Source organism: Xyrauchen texanus, chromosome 29 (assembly GCF_025860055.1).
Source record: "Xyrauchen texanus isolate HMW12.3.18 chromosome 29, RBS_HiC_50CHRs, whole genome shotgun sequence".
NCBI classification, from domain to species: domain Eukaryota; kingdom Metazoa; phylum Chordata; class Actinopteri; order Cypriniformes; family Catostomidae; genus Xyrauchen; species Xyrauchen texanus.
The window spans coordinates 27,842,834-27,865,295 of record NC_068304.1 but is presented as its reverse complement, the minus strand read 5'-3'; the positions used below and the strand labels follow the sequence as shown (position 1 = coordinate 27,865,295).

Here is a 22,462-nt window from a genome sequence, read left to right as displayed (position 1 = left end):
GATTTTGCATTTGCTATTCCTGTTTCAAAAAGAAAATTTAACAGAATGTTGACTTCTGGGTAGTAAAAGGAAGTACAACTTACGTCACTTGTCAGACATGAAGAAAGTCACTTTTCTTTCACCTGATCAGACAAATCTCTCCTACATCCTTCTTTCTTGGGGTTCTCGGCCTTGTCTCAGGCCTCATGTGCCCACTGCCCTTTCTCATTATACCCAGTGTCCATGTGCTAGGCAGATTGTGTAAGTCTGTGGAGTAATGTGAGGGAGAGAGGGAAAGAGAAACAGTGGGACAGAGAGAGAGGCAAATCGTTTGGTTTACTAGCATTCAGGGCCTGGGAATGTGTTTGTCCCTCTATGCTAATGAGACAAAGCCTGATTGTGTGCCTCACTTTTGCAGACCTGCACAAGACAGAACAGCATGCAAAAAAAACAAAGTATACCCTAACCTTTAGTGATTTGACAAAAACTAAACAGAAACAAAACAACCTAAACTTAAAGCTGAAGTATATAACTTTTCCTGTTTTAGAATAGTTTTTCTTATCCCATCTTAATTTGCAGAGATAAATTATCAATGGCAGACAGGGCCATAATCAGAAAGATGTTTTGAAAACAATGTTTATTTTTGAAATTCCATTTAGTGGCGCAGAAATTACCCAATTACACATTGTAAGACTTTGGCATTTATCTCAGGCTGCACTGTTTATGCAATGGACATTTCAATGTGCTGGAGTTTCGCTTACTGCCCCCTGCTGAAAACAGGAGTATTCCTTACAGTCTGGGGACATGATTGACCCTTCGCTAAGCTCCGCCCCCCTTAGTTACAGTTGATTGCTCTGACAAGCTCTGCAGAACTCCCCATTGGAATGAATGGAGATTGCCCTGGACACTGTTTTTTTTTTTTTTTTGTATTCTCATAAACGTAATGGATAATATTTTACGTGGGCTGGTATGAAGAGTGACAATGTCAATGAGTGGCAATCTTATGTTTTTTTGTAAAAGAAATTGTTGAATTTATTTAAAACTGTGAAGACTGAATCAGAATAAAGGCAAACTGTTATTACAGTCACTTGAAAAGGGAAAAACTTCATTTAATAGCGATTAAACATCTAATAACATTAGCGTAAGTGAACAGAGCAGTTTATAACATTTCGTAACACTAATTTTGATGCTGGGAACTCTTTATTTACTGTCACTTTTACTATGACTTGAATCAATACATAAATAAATTAACGTTCAGTTATTAGCTTTAATTTACCTTTAAGCAAATGTAGGTGTAAAATGTAATATGTTCATTTTGGAATGAGGGCTCACACAGTTTAATCCATAACATGCCCTTCTCCAGATTTATTTAAAGATAAAATTTTTTTTAAAAGAAACAAAAACACTGCGTATACCCTCTCTGGTGTCTAACTGTGTCACTATTATAAATGACCCAGCAACAACGTGTTTTAAATTTTTTTGATTATTTTGATAAAATTCTACTTAAAATTATTGAAACACACATTACTTCCATAGGCTCTCATTGGAAAATATCAAACGCATGTCAGAGGTATGGTGGCAAGGCAACAGTTGCTCGGACAGGATTGGTCAGAAGTGCGTTTAAGATGGGGCTTAGCGAAGGGTCAATTGCGTTAATGTTTTGATCAGATCAATCAAATCAAATCAAATCATTTTATTGTCACACTACCATGTACACAAGTGCAACAGTAGGTGAAATTCTTGTGTGCAGTTCCGAGCAACATAGCAGTCATGACAGTGACGATACATATACCAATTACAATAAACAACATACTTACACAACAACAATTTACATATCAAATGTACACATACTTACACAACACAATAATTATATACAATCACAGTAAACAATACACACAATATAGAATACACAATATACAATAAGTGGGAGTATATTAAATATATATAAGTAGTTTAATTGAGGAGAATATGTTGACAGTCCAGTGTGAGATTATAGATTAATAAAGTGCAGTGCTAATTATTGATCCTGATAGATCAAGTGTTCAACAGTCTGACTTCTTGGGGGAAGAAGCTGTCATGTAGTCGGCTGGTGCGGGTCCTGATGCTACGATACCGCCTGCCTGATGGTAGCAGTGAGAACAGACCATGACTCGGGTGGCTGGAGTCTCTGATGATCCTCCGAGCTTTTTTCACACACTGCCTTGTGTATATGTCCTGGAGGGAGGGAAGCTCACCTCCGATGATGTTTCTGGCAGTTCGCACCACCCTTTGCAGGGCTTTGCAGTTGTGTGGCGATGCTATTGCCGTACCAGGCAGTGATGCAGCCAGTCAGGATGCTCTCTACAGTGCTAGAACCATGTGAGGATGTGTTGGTTCATTCCAAACTTCCTCAGCCGTCTCAGGAAGAAGAGGCGCTGGTGAGCCTTCTTCACAATGGCCTCAGTGTGGACGGACCATGTGAGTTCCTCAGTAATGTGGACACCGAGGAATTTGAAACTGCTGACTCTCTCTACCGGTGCTCCATTAATGGTGATGGGGCTGTGTACTCTGTCTTTTCTCCTGAAGTCCACTACAAGCTCCTTGGTTTTACTGATGTTGAGGGAGAGGTTGTGCTCCTGACACCAGTGTGTCAGAGTGTGCACCTCCTCTCTGTAGGCTGTTTCATCATTGTCAGTGATCAGACCTACCACCGTCGTATCGTCAGCAAACTTAATGATGGCATTGGAGCTATGTGTTGCCACACAGTCATGCGTGTATAGGGAATACAGGAGAGGGCTAAGAACACAGCCCTGCGGGGCTCCAGTGTTGAGGGTCAGTGATGAGGAGGTGTTGCGGCCCATTCTAACCACCTGACATCTGCCTGACAGGAAATCCAGGATCCAGCTGCACAGTGAGCTGTTTAAGCCCAGAGCCTGGAGTTTCATATCAAGCTTGGAGGGCACTATGGTGTTGAATGCTGAGCTGTAGTCTACAAACAGCATTCTCACATATGTGTTCCTTTTTTCCAGGTGGGAGAGAGCAGTGTGTAGTGTAGATGCAATGGCATCATCAGTGGAGCGGTTGTTACGGTAGGTAAACTGCAATGGGTCCAAAGAGGGGGGCAGAACAGAGCAGATGTAATCTCTGATTAACCTTTCAAAGCATTTGCTGATGATGGGGGTCAGAGCAACAGGACGCCAGTCATTTAAGCAAGTGATTGTGGCTTGCTTCGGTACAGGCACAATGGTTGATGTTTTGAAGCATGTGGGGACTACAGACAGGGAGAGGGACAGATTGAAAATGTCCGTAAAAACACCAGCCAGTTGATTCGCGCACGCTCTGATGACACGGCCCGGAATGCCGTCTGGACCCGCGGCTTTACGGATGTTCACCCGTCGGAAGGATCGGGTTACATCTACAACAGAGATGGAGAGTGAACCAACCTCTGTAGCATCAGCCGCGAATACTCTCTCCGCGAGGGCGGTGTTATTGTCCTGTTGTTTACGCTCCTCCGTGTTAGGAGAATTAAAAGCGGAGGTCCGCGCATTGAGTGTCGCGCGAACATCGCCGTTAACCCATGGTTTCTGGTTGGGGTATATCCGTATTGTTTTGGTCGGAACAACATCCTCTACGCACTTCCTGATGAAACACGTTACGCTGTCAGCGTAAACTTCGATGTCGTCATCAGAGGCGGACCGGAACATCTCCCAGTCCGCGTGATCAAAACAGTCTTGTAGCGCAGAGTCTGATTGGACCGACCAGCACTGGATTGTTCTGAGGGTGGGTGCGTCCCGTTTCAGTTTCTGCCTGTACGCGGGCAGAAGCAGAACGGAATTGTGGTCCGATTTGCCAAATGGGGGGCGGGGGAGGGATTTGTAGCCATCCCGGAAAGGAGAGTAACAATGGTCTAAAACCTGGTCCCCTCGTGTGTTGAACTTTATGTGTTGGTGGTATTTTGGAGCGATTGTTTTGAAGTTGGCTTTGTTAAAGTCCCCGGTAACAATGAACGTAGCCTCAGAGTGCGCGGTTTCCTGCTCACTTATACTCCCATTCAGTTCCCTGAGTGCCCGGTCTGTGTCGGCTTGTGGGGGGATGTACACAGCTGTGACAATGACCGCTGTGAATTCCCTCGGTAGCCAGAATGGTCGACACAGAAGCATCAGGAGAGCAGAAAGACTTGATGAAATGTACGTTCCTCTGATCACACCATGATTTGTTGATCATAAAACATACACCACCACCTCTGCTTTTACCTGAGAGGTCTTTCGCTCTGTCCGCTCGGTGCACGGAAAAGCCTGTGATTTCGATGGCCGAGTCTGGAATCTCCGCAGCCAGCCAGGTTTCTGTAAGGCATATAACGCAGCAGTCCCTCGTCTCTCGTTGGAAAGAGATCCGCGCTCTCAGCTCGCAGAGCTTGTTGTCCAGAGACTGAACATTTGCCAGTAGTATACTGGGTAGCGGGGGTCGATTTGCACGACGTCTTACTCTGATGAGAACGCCGGCTCGTTTTCCTCTTTTCCTTCTGCGTTTCCGCGGCCGAGCAGCCCAGACAAAGGGCTCCGCCGGCGTGTTTGTAAACAGCGGGTCGGCATTAAGGAATTTGAAGTCAGGTTTTCGATGTGTAATTGTAGAACCAATGTCCAAAAGCGTTTGTCTGTCATAAACAATAAGGCAGACAACATCCAAGACAAAAAAACAAAGAACTGTAAACAAAACAAACAATAAACCGCAGTGTTGTATCGGAACTCGCAACGCAGCAGCCATACTCGGCACCATCTTGAGTACATCTATCTAGATGAAACAATCTTATACTTTAAAGGACATTAAAAGAGGGGCCTGAGCCATATCTAGGGTTAAGAATGTCATAGAGGCTTGGAGATTGTCTCTTTTGTGCCAGAAACCAAATAATGCCCTAGCAACCAATCTGAACACTCCTGGCAACCATCCGCAACACCCTATCATCATGACTGTATATTTTGCATAGTAAGCACCACTCATGTTCTTCTGAAAATGTAAAAATCTTATTATAAATACTTTGCTTTGCAGAATTAGATGGGAAGCTTACCAAAGGAACTCAGCTTGTTCATATGACCATGATGATGCATAACTGGGTGGTACCATCCAACATCTTCGCCCATAAACTTCATTCCTTATATCCTCCATCAGAACTCACTGCACTGATGTAAATGTGTCTCCCTTGAATTTATCTGTGCCTTAGTAGCAAAAATGTATCTGTGCCCCTAGTATCTTTTTACTCAGCAGATCCCAGAGTAGCTGTGTCTTTCATCCATAGAACAGTCTTGGGACACAGTCAGTCACAGCACCACACAGCCCTCACATGGCTCTTAATCCCACTGACAAAGAACAAGAGCTGCCCTGTTGTGGTTTAGCCTATTTATTGGGGGTGGATTATTTAGTCTGAGATTTTGTTGTCTCGCTTTTCTGTCGTTCCTCCTTGACTTGTAATAACATATAAGGATTGTCCAGCAGAGAAGAGAGCACAGAGGTGCCCACAAATCTGCCACTTCATCAGGTTGGTGTATCCACTACATTCATATGTATTTCATATTAATGTATTTCATATTAAAGTGAAAATCTCCTCTCCTCTTCTCTTTAGGCATTGGATTAGAAAATTTAGGCTGATGTTTGAGGCAGACCCTCTATTAGAAGAAGCGATGGGAGATCTTTGGGCTCTGGTCAGAGTTGAGGGGAATGACATGCACAATCAGCTTTTCAACACACCTTACATGTGAGTGTCTGTTGAACAGTATATGGTATATATAACTGGTTGGTATATATCAGTGTTACTTGCTAAGGCTATTATTTTTGCTCATACTTAGAATGAGGAAATTAATCAAACCTCCAAACCTATGTAAACTTTACCTTATTTATAAACTGAAGCCTATTTTTGGGGCCATTAAGATTTTTTACTTTGTGAGATTATGCGCATATTTTACCCCCCAATTCTCATTAATGCAAAGCGAAAAACAAAAATCGAATTATTAAAAATGTCCAGTATTTATACATCATAAAATCATATACATCATTGGTAATGCCTTTCATTTTAGCTGATTTTAATGTAAAAAAACCCAACAAAATATTTTTTTTGTAAAATTTAAAAATTACATAATTATTGGAAACAATGCCCAATATAATTACACTTTTTTTGACATGAATGATACTGGGCGACTTGTTGTGAAGAGGTATGCTCTTACTTTTGTAGGCAATCAGACTTTCATTTTAATTTCAAGTCTGTGGAAAATCTAACATTGAAGGAGGGACCCAGGCATAGGAACCTAGCAATGCCCAGCACCCAAAACCTCATAGCAACCAAAAACATCTCAGAACACCTCAACAACTGCAGAACAACGGCTTAGCAACCATTCACAACATCCTTGTTACTCACATTTTCCCCCTCAAATTTTCTCTGATTAACATTTTTATAGGTTGATTCTCAAACACAACACAGAACAAAGCAAAATACACATGCACAGGGTCAACCATTATCCCCCTTAACCCCCATTAATTCCCTAGCCCCTCGCAATCTCCAACTCACAACAAACATTCCAGTGGTCCATGCCTGAGTATACACATTGTAAAAGGTTCTTAGCTCTCTTGGAAAGGAGGAAGCAGGAGACAGCAAATCCAACTCAAAGATGTTATTTATTTTGCGAAACTCAAAACTATGCTTTCCAGTGTTAAATACTCAAATGCGCTTTTCAGTGGCAAACACTCAAACACATTGTTTATTTGAACAGCTATGTTTCGGGGTGTGTGAAGCTCTCTCTCCCTCACTGGCATCTGGCTTGCTCTTAAATTTGTCTCCAACTCTCACTGCAATGACAAACAGTTATTAGAGACAATCATTGACAAACAGACGCTCAACCACGCCCCCACTACCACACACATATAAACATGAAGATTGAAAAAAAAAGTGTTAATCTCCACATGGCCCTCACCGAGAGCCTTCCAGAAAGTGAATGTATTTGTCCCATTTCTTACTATATGCATCTGTGGCAGGGCGGAGGGCGGGGCCGGGTCGTGATCCTGGGCACCCGGTCCCGTCCTCTGCCCTGTCACAGCATCTAATCTGCCAAGCTGTTTGTATGACATCTTTTCAAATGCCGCCACTTTGCCCAATTCGGAGAACCATTCTTGAAATGAGGGAGTGCCAATTGACTTCCATCCTCTAAGAATTATTTGTCTGCAAACCATAACACTAGTTTGGACCCAGCTTTTTGTATTTTTGTCACCAACTTTAATAACCACCCCATCAACCAATATAGTCTGGGGCAGTATGAAATTTGAGTATCTAAATCCTCACAGATTTCTGAACTCTTAATCAGAATTACTGAATCTTTGTGCAGAACCACAGAGCATGGGCTATGTCTCCATCCTCCTACCGACATTGCCAACAGGTACAGTGGGTACGGAAAGTATTCAGACCCCCTTAAATTTTTCACTCTTTGTTATATTGCAGCCATTTGTTAAATCATTTAAGTTCATTTTTTTCCCTCGTTATTGTACACACAGCACCCCATATTGACAGAAAAACACAGAATTGTTGACATTTTTGCACATTTATTAAAAAAGAAAAACTGAAATATCACATGGTCCTAAGTATTCAGACTCTTTGTTCAGTATTTAGTAGAAGCACCCTTTTGATCTAATACAGCCATGAGTCTTTTTGGGAAAGATGCAACAAGTTTTTCACATCTGGATTTGGGTATCCTCTGCCATTCCTCCTTGCAGATCCTCTCCAGTTCTGTCAGGTTGGATGGTAAACATTGGTGGACAGCCATTTTCAGGTCTCTCCAGAGATGCTCAATTGGGTTTAAGTCAGGGCTCTGGCTGGGCCATTCAAGAACAGTCACGGAGTTGTTGTGAAGCCACTCCTTCGTTATTTTAGCGGTGTGCTTAGGGTCATTGTCTTGTTGGAAGGTGAACCTTTGGCCCAGTCTGAGGTCCAGAGCACTCTGGAGAAGGTTTTCGTCCAGGATATCCCTGTACTTGGCCGCATTCATCTTTCCCTCGATTGCAACCAGTCGTCCTGTCCCTGCAGCTGAAAAACACCCCCACAGCATGATGCTGCCTCCACCATGCTTCGCTGTTAAGACTGTATTGGTCAGGTGTTGAGCAGTGCCTGGTTTTCTCCACACATACCGCTTAGAATTAAGGCCAAAAAGTTCTATCTTGGTCTCATCAGACCAGAGAATCTTATTTATCACCATCTTGGAGTCCTTCAGGTGTTTTTTAGCAATCTCCATGCGGGCTTTCATGTGTCTTGCACTGAGGAGAGGCTTCCGTCGGGCCACTCTGCCATAAAGCCCCGACTGGTGGATGGCTGCAGTGATGGTTGACTTACTACAACTTTCTCCCATCTCCCGACTGCATCTCTGGAGCTCAGCCACAGTGATCTTTGGGTTCTTCTTTACCTCTCTCACCAAGGCTCTTCTCCCCCGATAGCTCAGTTTGGCCGGACGGCCAGCTCTAGGAAGGGTTCTGGTCGTCCCAAACGTCTTCCATTTAAGGATTATGGAGGCCACTGTGCTCTTATGAACCTTAAGGGCAGCAGAAATGTTTTTGTAACCTTGGCCAGATCTGTGCCTTGCCACAATTCTGTCTCTGAGCTCTTCAGGCAGTTCCTTTGACCTCATGATTCTCATTTGCTCTGACATGCACTGTGAGCTGTAAGGTCTTATATAGACAGGTGTGTGGCTTTCCTAATCAAGTCCAATCAGTATAATCAAACACAGCTGGACTCAATTGAAGGTGTAGAACCATCTCAAGGATGATCAGAAGAAATGGACAGCACCTGAGTTAAATATATGAGTGTCACAGCAAAGGGTCTGAATACTTAGGACCATGTGATATTTCAGTTTTTCTTTTTTAATAAATGTGCAAAAATGTCAACAATTCTGTGTTTTTCCTGTCAATATGGGGTGCTGTGTTTACAATAATGAGGAAAAAAAATGAACTTAAATGATTTTAGCAAATGGCTGCAATATAACAAAGAGTGAAAAATTTAAGGGGGTCTGAATACTTTCCGTACCCACTGTATGTGTGTCTTTTAAACCAAGCCAAAACAATCTAGAGGGAGTTCAATAGAAGCAATGCAAAATCTTAAACTGAATAAGGTGTACCCTTGCATTCCAAATGATCTCAAAGTTCAGCTTTTAATAAAGGCCACCAAGTGTAGCAACACCCCTCTCCATCCATTCTTTCCAGCAAAAGGGGGACTTGTTAATATATCATTTGTGGTTTAGCCATATGCTTGATGACACATTTATGTAAGTATCAAAATTGAACATACGGGAAATCCGATACTGAATGCACTGAAAGTGTGAAATAATGGGATGCATTTTTACTTCTCTAGGTAATGTAATAGAAAGACTTTGGAATGGTGAAATTTGGGCAAGGACCACTTTGTCAATGTTGAACCAGGGAGGGGCTCTCTCAAATGGAAGAGACCAATGGGCCAAGTGTCTAAGATTAAAAGCACAATAATAAAACAAAATTATGGGGAGGCCTAAATCTCCTTTGTCAATTGGCCTACGCATCTTAATGAAATGTTAATTTAATTTATCATTCCAAATAAAAAACGTAGATATTCTATCAAAATGTTTAAAATAAGAAAGATTAAATTCTAGAGGGCGTGAGAGCAGTAAATAATTGAATTTGGGGATACAATTCATTTTTATAACATTGACCTTCCCAGCCATAGACAAATGTAATGAAGCCCACCTACCAACATCACACAAGAACTTTTTCATTAATGGGCCAAAATTAACTCTAATAAAACTAAATCTCTCAAATTTGCTGGAGATAAAATGCCTAAATACCTAATGCCTTGCTTGGGCCATTGAAAGGCACCAGGTTGGAAAGCTGCGGCAGGGCAATATGCTGTCAGAGCAAGAACTTCCGATTTAGACCATTTGTCTAATATTTTCTCCAAATTTGGAGAAATAATTAATAATTCTAAAGAGCCTAGGCATAGATATTCTAGGTTCTGAGACAAATAATGATATGTCATCTGCATATAGTAAAAGTTTATGCACCACACCTCCTGCTATAATATCAGGAAAATCATCCTCTTTTCTTATTGCTGCTAATGGTACCAGAGCAAGCACAGCAAAGGGGAGAGAGGACAGCCTTGCCGCATTCCCCTATCAAGACAAAAATAAGCTGAAATTAATTTATTAGTTTGCACTGCCACTGACAGATATGTAAAGAGTAACTTAATCCACCCAATAAAAGTGTTCCCAAGCCCATAAAATTCCAAAATCTTAAAAAGATTGTCCCATTACACCCTACAAAATGCCTTCTTGGCGCCAAGTGAGATGGCAGCAAGCGAGGTGTGATCATTAGCTACTGACCACATCATATTTATAAAACATAGAATATTATCAGAACTATGAACACAAATAAACCCCACTTGATCTATATGTATAAAAAATGTAATTTCTATGCTTAATCAATTATTCCGAATTTTAGACAATATTTATGTACATCTAACTGGATCAGGGAAACTGGATGATATCTTTTACATTCATTTGGGTCTTTATCTTTTTAAGAATGAGACTGATCAGGGCTTGTGTCATGGTTTGCAGTAATTCACCTTTCTATAATGACTCTGAGTAAACTTCTAAAATAAGTGGAACAGGTCTGTGACAAAAGATAAAACCATCTGGCCACAGTGCCTTACCTGTTGGCAAGTCTTTAATTACCTCAACAAGCTCCTCCAAAGTGTCTGATTTAAGAAGTGTTTTTGATATTTCGCCAGATTAAGAAGTTCTAATGGCTCTACAAATTAGAAACTATAAAGATCTAAATATAATTCTTTAAAGGCCTATTAATATCTGTGGCAGAATTAAATTTATTGCCTTAAGAAGACTTCACTGAAGGAATGGTCTAAACAACTCTCTGTGTTTTATGTTTCTGGCAAAAAGTTTCCCTGTCTTGTCTCCCGACTCAAAGTATGTCTGTATAATGCCTTGCATAAGCAAAACTTTACCTTCTGTAACAAAATAGTATTGTACCTATATTTTAGCTGAGTCAACTCTCTAAGAATTTTGTGTGATGGAGTGGAGGGAGGGCAGACTCTAAGGGTGCACCAATAACGGCAGACTAAATCAAAACAATGCCAAAATGTGGCTAATGAAGCAAGGGAAAAGACAAACAGTCCAGAGGATGCCAATAGTGGCAACAGCAGTCGACTATGCCACCCCGGAATATACCAGGGAATAACAACCCCAATAAGGGCACACAAGTACGTTACCAGAAAATGGGCAAAGAGACATGGGTGTGAATATAGAAAAATAAACAACTTTATAAAATCACAAACAGACAATAAATAAATAAAGCCTTTAAATTAGCAAAATCATTGCTCTGCTATCCAACAGCAAAATTATTTGATGGCTGTGGCTCAGGTGGTAGAGCGGGTTTTCCACTAATCACAGGGTTGATGGTGAGATTCCCGGCCCACACGACTCCACATGCCGTAGTGTCCTTGGGCAAGACACTGAACCCCAAGTTGCTCCCAATGGCAGGCTAGCGCCTTGCATGGCAGCTCTGCCATCTTTGGTGTGTGAATGGGTTAATGAGAAGCAGTGTAAAGCGCTTTGAATAACGCTATGGTTAAAAAGGGGCTATATAAGTGCTGACCATTTACCGTTTATGACTCCCCTGCTCTTACTCAAAACAGCACTGCAAAACATATGCCCAACCCATGCCCTACCAAGTTTTTCTAGCTTCCAGCTTCCTGTGCAAAAATGTGAGTTTCTTGATGGAACACTATGTAAAATATTTTAAGCTTAAGAAAAGAAGTAACCTTCCTTTGTTTTAAAGGGTTCCCCAGGCCCCGTAAATGCATAAAAACAATTTGACCTATATTAAAGTGTGACATATTGACATGCAAAGAAAAATGATGTACCCAAGGCTAAATTATATAGACCACAATTCAACATTGATGTAACCATAAAATCCTTAATAACCCACAGAACAGAAAAAGAAAAGTGCTCCAACCTCACGCATAACAGTACTAACAGGTGTCCATCCCCCGGAAATCCGATGGTCCATGCATGCACATGAGACCCTCTGCAACACCATTGCTACAAGATTATTTCAGACCGGTATTTGTTTTTTGTTTTTTAACATACACCATACAAATGAACTCCACATGAAAGTTTACAATGAAATAGGCCCCTGTAAATAACAACATCAAACCCACAAAATGAACAAATAAACTCAGCAATAAGCCAATAAAGGAAAAAAGTAGACAGAGATAGATAGACAGTGGGCAACAAACCACATAACAAACCCTCTCAGACCGCATCAGCAAAATCAGCACGAGGTGGTTACCCCAAGTGACGCCATCCTCACTAGCAACTGGGCTAATTTTGTTTCTAAGGAGACCTGGCTGGAGTCACTCAGCACACCCTGGATTCGAACTCGCTACTCCAGGGATAGTAGTCAGCGTTAAGACGTAAATGCTTTTTAATGACCCCACAGGATGACGAATATGAATTCTTCGACATCCTACACTCCCCTGCACTTTAACAATCAAAAATATAACAGTTCCCCGTCTGTTGCTCACTTTGACGTTATGTCGAGTGAAGCGACACTAGGGGACTTTTTTGAAGGCCTCGTTTACCGCTGAACTTGAGAAAAGGTCAATGAGAATTTGGCAGACAGAATTTGCATGTCCCTCCCCCGGACATATGGATATAAAGGCAGGGAATCGTGCCTCTGTTCATTCAGATTTCTTCTTCGGAGCGGAGCGGTTGTGCGATCAGCAAGCTGAGATCACTTACTGTTCCACTCACCTCTGCAGAGCATTTGCTGTTAGATCTATGGTGCATATGGCACATATTTCTCTGCACGGCAGAGCAGCTTTGCCCCTGGGCACTTTGACAGCGCTGCTAAAAGAGAATATTTTGTAAAAGAGTTTATTTTCTCTAAAAGAGCAATACACAGCTGGCGTTCAGCGTCCTTTTCAGGATGCATCTTTATAAAGATGCCCTTCCGCCCCATGTAGTTCCTAGATGCAGTTGATTTCTCTCTGTTCCAGACGGTCATAGACGCTGCCTCATGTATCTGTGCCGCGATCACACTGAGGCGGCGTTTGTGGATGGTTCGTGTTCTCACTGCGAGAAATTAACCATAGCAACATTGTGGTCGCGGCTTTCCTTCTTAAAGAGGAATGCCACTCTAACTGCCCCCAGCGTCGCTCCTTCTTCCCACGGGATTGAGGATGACCCGGCTGTGATGGAGGTGATTTGGGGATGGCAGCAGGCTCTGTTTTGCCGGGTAGATCCCCACAAACCACTCTCCCCCTGACATGCTCGTTGACTTCTGTCCTAGCACCCCAAGCTGGATGATGTGTTCGTCGTTGCATCAGAGAGCGTTCTGGCATCTGATGCGGAAGACTCGACTGGACTACCACCTTCGGGTCGGCACGCACAGTCTGAGGCTGATGTCCAGATGGCCGACATGCTTGCCCGGGTCGCCATCAGCGTGAGGTTGGACTGGAACCCTCCGTCCTCCCCGCAGCCTTCATGACAAGACAATTGGTTACTCGGGTCCAGGCACTACTCACAGCCACGGTCCCCCCAGTACCTTTCTTCCCGGAGGTGACAAGGTCGTGGAGGGCACCTTTCACTGCCCGCTACTGACCTCCTCGCTCATCCACTCTAACTACCCTCGACGGCGAGGCGGCCCACTGGTACTCAGAGGTCCCCAAGGTGGACAGAACGGTTGCGATCTACCTGTTTTCCGAGAACGCCGCCACCTGCAGGGATCGCCCGGTGCTCCCTTCCAAGGCCTGTAGGATGACGTCGTCACTGACCGCAAAAGGCTACAGCGCCACTGGACAGGCTGCATCCTCCTTGCATGCCATGGCCCTCCTGCAGGTTCACCAGGCCAAGGCACTCAAAGATCTGCACTTGGGTAGTCCTGACCCCAACGTGTTGCAGCAACCCGGTGCCACACTCCAGCAGTTCTGGCACCCCGGATGTGGACCCCTTGCCTCCGGACCCACAACTGCTGCCCCTAGACGACGCCTACACGGGACCCTCTCCTTGAAGACAGCCCTCCTGAACACGCTCACTTCCATCAAGAGGGTTGAGGACCTGCAATCGTTCTCTGTCAGTGATACTTTTCTGGAGTTCGGTCTGGCAGACACCCATGTTGTCCTAAGACCGCGGCTGGGCTATGTGCCCAAGGTTCCTACGACACCCTCCAGGGACCAGGTAGTGAACCTGCAGTCGCTGCCCCGGGAGGAGGCAGACCCAGCCTTTTCATTGCTGTGTCCGGTGCGTGCTTTGCGTACCTATGTGGATCGCACACAGAGCTTCAGATGTTCTGAGCAGCTCTTTGTCTATTTTGGTGGGCAGCGGAAAGAGCTGTCTCCAAACAGATGCTTTCCCACTGGGTCGTTGACACCATCGGCCTATCACACCCAGGCCGTGCCTGCCCCCTTGCGGGTTCGAGCACATTCGATGAGAAGTGTGGCATCCTCGTGGGCACTGGCCAATGGCACCTCCCTAGCAGACATCTGCAGAGCAGCGGGCCGGGCAACACCCAATACCTTTACGAGATTTTACAATCTCAGGGTTGAGTCAGTCTCGTCTCGTGTTCTCGGTAATGCGGAACGTCTGACCGGGTGTTCCGCTTGCACATAGCGCCTTTCTCCTCCACTGAGGTGATCACGTGCGCTCTTTTTCCCCTGGAGAGTCCACTAAATTTGCGCTCCCTGGATGTTCTTCCTCCCTAGCCCTCTGGTCCGCAAATTCAGTGGAGGTATTCCCCGACCAGACCCACTACGGGTACTAAAATTACTCTGTACTGGAATAGGTGCTCCACAGGCTGGGCCCTTGTGGATTAATCCCCCTGTGTGTATTTCCCATGGTACGTTCCCCCTACGGACGGATCTGCATCTCCCTTGAGAAGTCCCAGCTGCCCCCCCTGTTGCCGTGTTTGAAGTAACTCCTCCCTTTCAGCAGGTACCTCCTTGCCATTTCCACATGTGGACTGAAAACCCATGTGACGTATTTCACCACTCTTTACCTCCCCCCAAGGTGGTGGTCTTCCCCCTGAAAGAATAGGAGTTGGAAAGAACGCCTTACCTGATGTGTGTGATAGCGTTAAGATGGCCCCAGCCATGCGTGGCCTGCTCCCCTGCTTGGCACGCCGCTTTGTTCCCACCTTCGGGATGCCGGTAACCTAAAAAGTTTATGACAATTTTATGGGGTGTTGGGGAAGGGTAAGTGCAGTCTGAAATGTACACAGTTCAGCACATGGAGTGATTGAATAGGGATCCCAGTGTCACTTTGCTCGACACAACGTCAAAGTGAGCGACAGACAGGGAACGCCTAGGTACTGTTGTAACCTCCGTTCCCTGATGGAGGAAACGAGACGTTGTGTTCCCCTGGCCACGATGCTGAACCGAGCCACTGCAGTGGCCAAACCTTATTCTTGGATCCTCAGTGCAAAACCTAAATAAAGAGAGGCACGATTCCCTCCCTTTATACCCGTATGTCCGGGGGAGGGACATGCAAAGTTTTCTGCCAAATTCTCATTGGCCTTTTCTCAAGTTCAGAGGTAACCGAGACCTTCAAGAAAGTCCCCTAGTGTCGCTTCACTCAACACAACGTCTCGTTCCCTCCATCAGGGAAAGAGGTTACAACAGTAACCTAGACGTTCTCACCGAGTAATGTTGATTGAAAGGACAATTGTAGCAAAATGTAGAGAACGCCACTAGGCTGCTTCCATTCGCATAGCGTCACAAATTTTCTTCTGAAAATGGTTAAATCTAGTTATTTATTACTTGTACATATCAAGTAATATACATATCAATTGTATGTGTTATAGTCTCATATAGTCTCGTCTCATGACAGTTACTGTTTCTACTTATTATTCAATATTATTCATGGGTCTGATTTGTGACAAAGTCTTTATTTTCTGTCTGTCTATCACTATCTCTGAAACCAGTAATCCTCCAGTGAATGTTTCCCAGACTCCCTCTCCCTCAGTAAAGAAAAGGAAAGTTTCCCTGCTGTTTGACCACATGGAACCAGACGAAATGGCTGAACATCTCAGCTACTTGGAGTTCAAAAACTTTTGCAATGTCTCAGTACGTCAGTCACCCCAAATGCTCAGTTTTGCTCACATTTAATGCAGAATAATTTGTTTAGATTTTTTTTATTGATTTTTATTATTATTATTTTGTCAGAATATTTAGAATTTAAATGCCAAATTTAATCTGTTTACTGATATAATTTAAATATGTTTAGCACCATTATATTTCCAAGGGCCATCTAGTGTTATTGCTATCAGTATTGCTGATTTAAAATTTTGGAATATACTGTGTAACTAAAATGTATTTGTGGTCATTATTATTTAATTTTAGTTTTAGAGTCATGAAAGTTTCATTTTTTTTATTTATTTATTTCAGTAAATGAAATATTTTAATTCAGTTTTAGTTTTCGGTAACATAACAGCACTAGTACTCTGAAAAGATGTTGAAAGAAAAACCAATGTAAAACTGCTGTGTGAGTTTATCTGACAGCCTAACCAAAGTAGAGTGTTATATTGAAAGTACAGACTCATACCAGTATGACTGACTAATGAATCAACCACGATCACACCCACTCTACTCATAGCTGGACGTGTCATTTCTTATCAGAATATGATTGTATGCATTTGTGCGTACTTTGCACACCTGGATTGGAGTTGAACCCCTGACATTTGTTGTGTGTGTTATGTTAGTTCCTAGACTACCGCAGTTATGTGGTTCATGGCTCAGTGAGGGATAATCCAGCCCTTGAGCGCTCTGTCATGCTCTGCAATGGAGTCTCCCAGTGGGTCCAACTCATGATCCTTAACAGACACACCCCACAGCAGCGAGCAGAGGTCTTTACCAAGTTCATACATGTAGCACAGGTAATTACAACACACAAACACATGCAACAGACTACAACAGTGGGGCTTCAGAAACAAAATGCCATTCATTTTCTCCATTGAGAATTAGATTTTTATAGATTAAATTGAAACATTTTAAGACAGGCATACTATGAGCTCTGAGATCGAAAAAGATCTGAGATCTGTAGAAGCCTTAAGTCAGTGTGATGTTTTAAAAAAAAAAACTATTGTATGTAATTTTCAAATTCCTGGTGAAATACTACACTACCCATAAACCTAAAGAAAGATCTACCAATCAGTGATGATGCTGTTACCATAGAAACTGCAGTAAATTGCAGACTACCCATTTCCATAAAGCATTGTGAATTACATATTCAAGTCTCCCTACACTTTCAAACAACTTGCAATATATATTTGTATATTTTTGACAATTTAAAAATAACCTTCTTATATATATTTTTAATACTATAATAAATTGCTTATAGATTTATATATTTTTTAAATACAGTATTTTTTAAACCATAATTGATCCATTAATTCCAACATTTTTAAAACCTTTTGCACAAAATCAAAGGTTGTAACGTTTTGATTGATCCTGGAGCTAGTTTGTATGGTTTAAGGCTTAGAACTCTTTAAAAAATAATTGAAAAATTGCCTATGGAGAAAATGAATGGGAATAATACATCCAGAACGAAGTCTGCTAAAAATGTGGCCAGTCACTGTTATGCTCTAATGTGGATATTAAAATGAAAGAACTGTACATGCCGAAATGCATGTTTCAGTAATCCTCTGCTCCAATATTGCAGTATCTTTCCACCAAGACAATGCTGTAAAATGAGGCCCTAGCATGACAAAATATGTGGTTTCACTTAGGCCATGCAGCAATTTGTTTTTGACATTGTCTGTGATTTCTGTTTTGAAGTGGGCGAATCATTCTAAAAACAATTTTGAACATGACTTTGAGGCAAGTGCCTTCATACTCATTACAAACTTCAGTGTCACGGAAATGTATGATATCAGTTGATGACCAAAACCTATTATGACATGCCAATAAGGCAACTCACTTTTAGGAGACATAAAGTAACCAAAGCTAACATTTGATGTATTTGTTCAGAGGAAATGATTACATCATATGTGCTTTTTGTACTGCCCAGGATTTAACCACACAAACACAAATGTGCAAACAAGTCAGCCCGAAGAAAACACCTAGGAAATAGGCAAATGCGTCAGTTGCTGTTATAGTGAAGAAATGTTATATGTGAAGTGTGCCATCAAGGGTAATGTTCCTGTATTAGGACATTTTCTGGGAGAACTCTTGCATAACTCTTGTTTTCAAGTGCTATTTTACTGGAAAGAGGATGTAGGCACCCCAATGGTGCCATGCATTCATTGAGACAATTTAATGGTGTATTTAAAAAAACCTCATGTATACTATAAAATAGTATTATCAGGTAACCTCAGATGTGCTTCACGTGGTTACATCTAAATTAAATAGTTTAATTCAAGTATATAATCAACATATAATTTAATATGGCTGAATTAACCTGAATACACCAACCAAAATCAGTTTTAAGTTTTAGGGCAGGTAGAAATAGCTACTTAAAGGAAAAGTTAACTAAACAATGTCAATTCAGTGATCATTTACTCACCCTTATGTCGTTCCAATACAGTATGACTTTCTTTTCTTATGTAGGACACAAAAAGGAAATTTTTTAATTTGAGCTGTTAAGTTTAACCTGTTAATTATTCACATGAATAAGCAAAAACACTGTTTGAAGTAGGGCAGACCCTTTTTGATATGTCAGCCCAGAGTCATTACACTGACACACGCCACAGCTAACACACACACAAACAACAGCAATTCCATGTCAGGACCTCTTAACGCTATTTGGGGTCCAAAAACAGAACAAATGGGACTTGTTTTCAAAAATCAAGTACTTTATTACCACAGAAGCATGTAAAGTCTTAACCATCACCAAAACTGAAAAAGTTTCAGACATTGTCTGCAGCACTTTTCATGTGGAGTTCAAAGTGTCGCTTGACGCTGGCATTGACAGTCTAACGTGAATTGTGAATGCGACTTCTCGAATGCTGTAGTAGCAATGTGGATAACCACAGTCTGCCGGCCGGTTAGTATTGTGGAGGATTAAAGTTTAAGACATTTAATGTGGATTGCAATGAATATGCAACCTATGGGGTGGGGGGTTCATTTAGTCTACCTCCCACTTAGACTTTGGGAAATGTTTCATCAGAGTTGTGGACTTGAGTCGCATGACTTGGACTTGACATGTCACAAATTTGATGATTTGCGACTCAACATAATCAAAGAAGACTTGCTACTCGACTAGGACTCGTGTCCTCTGGCTTTGAAAGACTTTATATTTTCTAAAGCCAAAGACCAGAGTTGTACATTTAAAAATGTGCAGCAAATCAACGATTAATTTCCCCAAAACGCTCCACATTCAACCAGTAAGACAACCAACCAATCCTTCCACAGATTAGGACTAACTTTGAAGACCAAAGGTAATATCATTTGGATAAAAGGATACAATATCGAAGGCAATAAAAGGATTGCAACATGTAGAGCCTTTGGCTCAAATATTACAGACACTTTATCAACAACGTCCATGTGACAACCGCCAAAGGGAGGGACGGAAACAGGCGTCAGCTTAAGGGGTAAGCTTTTTATTTTTTCACTAAATATATATATATATGTATCGCAGTCTTTCTTGGACGGGTTGTCCGGCGCCTCATGCTCCGTCGCTGCTGCACTTTTATGCCGCTCTCCTCATGTTACTGAAATCAGACACAGGTGTTAGTCATCATTTAGCTCAGGTGTGAGTGCCCTTACCGCTTTTCTCTCCCGGACAGGCGCTTGACCATGCCCCCGCTGCCACATACCCCCACCGCCCGACTCAGGCCGGGGCGTCATCCGGCCTGCCTACCACTCCCCCCCCATTTCTGGAGAGGAAGTCAGCGGCAGCCATCTGCATCCCCGGTCTGTGGACCACCTTGAACTTAAAAGGCTGGAGGGCCAGGTACCAACGGGTGATCCGGGCGTTAGTATCTTTCATGCGGTGGAGCCACTGCAGTGGGGCATGATCCGAGCAGAGGGTGAAGGCCCACCCCAGCAGGTAGTATCGGAGGGTGAGGACCGCCCACTTGATGGCCAGACACTCCTTCTCTACGGTGCTGTACTTAGTCTCCCTCAAGGAAAGCTTCCGGCTAATGTACAGCACCGGGCGCTCCTCTCCCTCCACCACCTGCGAAAGTACGGCCCCCAACCCTCTGTCTGAAGCGTCTGTCTGCAAAACAAAAGGGAGAGAGAAGTCAGGTGCATGCAAAAGCAGCCTCCCACAAAGTGCAGCTTTAATCTGTGTAAACGCCTGTTGGCACTGCCCCTACCATTGGACCAGATCTGGAGCCCCCTTTTTAGTAAGGTCAGTCAGCGGGCTGGTGACATCCGAATAATTAGGTACAAACCGTCTGTAATAGCCAGCCAGCCAGCCCCAGGAACTGCCTCACCCCCTTTTTGGTCTATAAAACCGAGCAGTACCTAACTGATCGAGCAGTTCATCAACACGGGGCATTGGGTACGCGTCAAATTTAGACACCGTGTTGACTTTTCTATAATCCACACAGAAACGTACAGACCCGTCGCTCTTGGGAACAAGAACGACCGGGCTGGACCAATCGCTGTGAGATTCTTCTATTACTCCCATGTCAAGCATCGCGTCCAATTCTTCCCGAACTATTTTCTTTTTATGTTCGGGCAAGCGATAAGGGTGGCAACGTACCACTACGCCCGGCTCGGTCTCGATGTGGTGTTGTCTGATGTCTGTGCGGCCCGGTAGAGGAGAGAACACGTCTGCAAACTCCTTTTGTAGTTCGGAAACCTGTGCGAGTTGGCGTGGTGAGAGGTGGTCTCCACAAGGAACCGGGGTGTTAGGATTGCAGGCTTTGTTTACCTCCGGTCCGAGCTCCGCCCTCTCCGGAACTACCGTTGCCAACGTCACAGAGGCCGCCTCTTCCCTCCACAATTTCAGGAGGTTGAGGTGATATATTTGACGCGCGCCCCCTCTATCGGTACATTTAACTTCATAATCGAGGTCCCCTACTCGTCGTGTGACCTCAAAGGGTCCTTGCCACTTGGCGAGTAATTTCGAGCTCGATGTTGGGAGTAATACAAGCACTTTATCTCCTGGTGCAAATTCCCGTAGCTGAGCACCCCTGTCATACAGCCAGTGTTGGCGTTCTTGAGCCTGGAGCAAATTCTCCTGTGTTAATTGCCCCAGTGTGTGGAGTTTTGCTCGAAGATCAAGAACGTATTGAATTTCATTTTTAGCATTAGAAGGTCCCTCCTCCCACGCTTCACGGATGACGTCGAGGACCCCGCGTGGGCGTCGTCCGTACAGCAGCTCAAATGGGGAAAATCCCGTGGAGGCTTGCGGAACCTCTCATACTGCGAATAACAGGGGGTCCAGCCACTTATCCCAATTCCTAGCGTCTTCGTGCACGAATTTACGAATCATATTTTTGAGTGTTTTATTAAATCGTTCCACCAGTCCATCCGTCTGAGGATGGTACACGCTAGTGCGAATCGACTTAATGCCCAATAGTTCGTAAAGTTCGCGAAGTGTTCGTGACATAAAAGTAGTGCCTTGGTCAGTGAGGATTTCTTTCGGAACCCCCACCCGGGAGATTATCTTGAAGAGTGCCCCAGCAACACTACGTGCTGAGATGTTGCTCAGAGGCACTGCTTCCGGATACCGCGTTGCGTAATCCACCAGGACTAACACAAAGTGATGTCCGCGTGACGTCCGTTCTAATGGCCCGACGAGGTCCATTCCAATTCTCTCGAAGGGAACCTCGATCAATGGAAGGGGGCGCAAAGGCGCTTTTGGGGTGGCCGGTGGGTTTACCAGCTGACATTCGCAGCACGCCGCACACCACCTGCGGACGTTGCCGCCAATGCCCGGCCAATAGAAACGGACTATTAGACGGAAAAGTGTTTTCCGTTCCCCTAGGTGACCGGCCATAGGATTATAGTGAGCCGCCTGGAAAACCATTTCCCGGCGGCTCCGTGGAATCAACAATTGTGTCACCTCCTCCTTTGTTTGAGCGTCCTGCGTCACTCTGTACAACCGATCTTTAATAACTGAAAAATACGGATATGAAATGGCGATACCCGGCCGGAGTTGTTGACCATCGATTACTCTCACTTGGTCAAAAGCATGCTTAAGGGTTTCATCCCGTGACTGCTCCAAGGGGAAGTCCCCCTCAGGGAACTCCCTGAGAGGAGGGGTGACCCCCTCGCCCCTTCCCTTATCACTCGGAGCAGCCGAGGACGGCCCCGGCTCTGCCTCCCCTGCCAAAGCATCGCACATCACACACCTCTTCACTTTCATGCAGGACCCATCCACACAAACTCCCTCTAATACATTTCTAAAATTTGGCCAATCAGTACCCAATATTAGCGGATGGGTGAGGCGGGAACTAACCGCTGCCTCCACACTATGTTTTTCTCCCCGGAATTTGATCGCCAAAGTCACCATGGGGTACTTGTGAATATCCCCATGCACAC

The 22,462-nt window shown here is 43.7% G+C and overlaps 1 protein-coding gene across 2 annotated transcripts in view; it reads left to right on the top strand.

Annotated features, from left to right (window-relative positions):
- The window catches only part of LOC127622934 (RAS guanyl-releasing protein 1-like), a 45,074-nt gene that overhangs the window by 9,804 nt on the left and 12,808 nt on the right, over positions 1 to 22,462 (top strand). For both annotated transcript variants that reach the window (XM_052097121.1, XM_052097120.1), the window contains exons 3-7: positions 5,005 to 5,114; positions 5,433 to 5,491; positions 5,576 to 5,707; positions 15,949 to 16,090; positions 16,726 to 16,899. In XM_052097121.1, the coding sequence (XP_051953081.1) occupies positions 5,005 to 5,114; positions 5,433 to 5,491; positions 5,576 to 5,707; positions 15,949 to 16,090; positions 16,726 to 16,899 (617 nt within the window). The remainder of the gene's footprint in view (positions 1 to 5,004; positions 5,115 to 5,432; positions 5,492 to 5,575; positions 5,708 to 15,948; positions 16,091 to 16,725; positions 16,900 to 22,462) is intronic.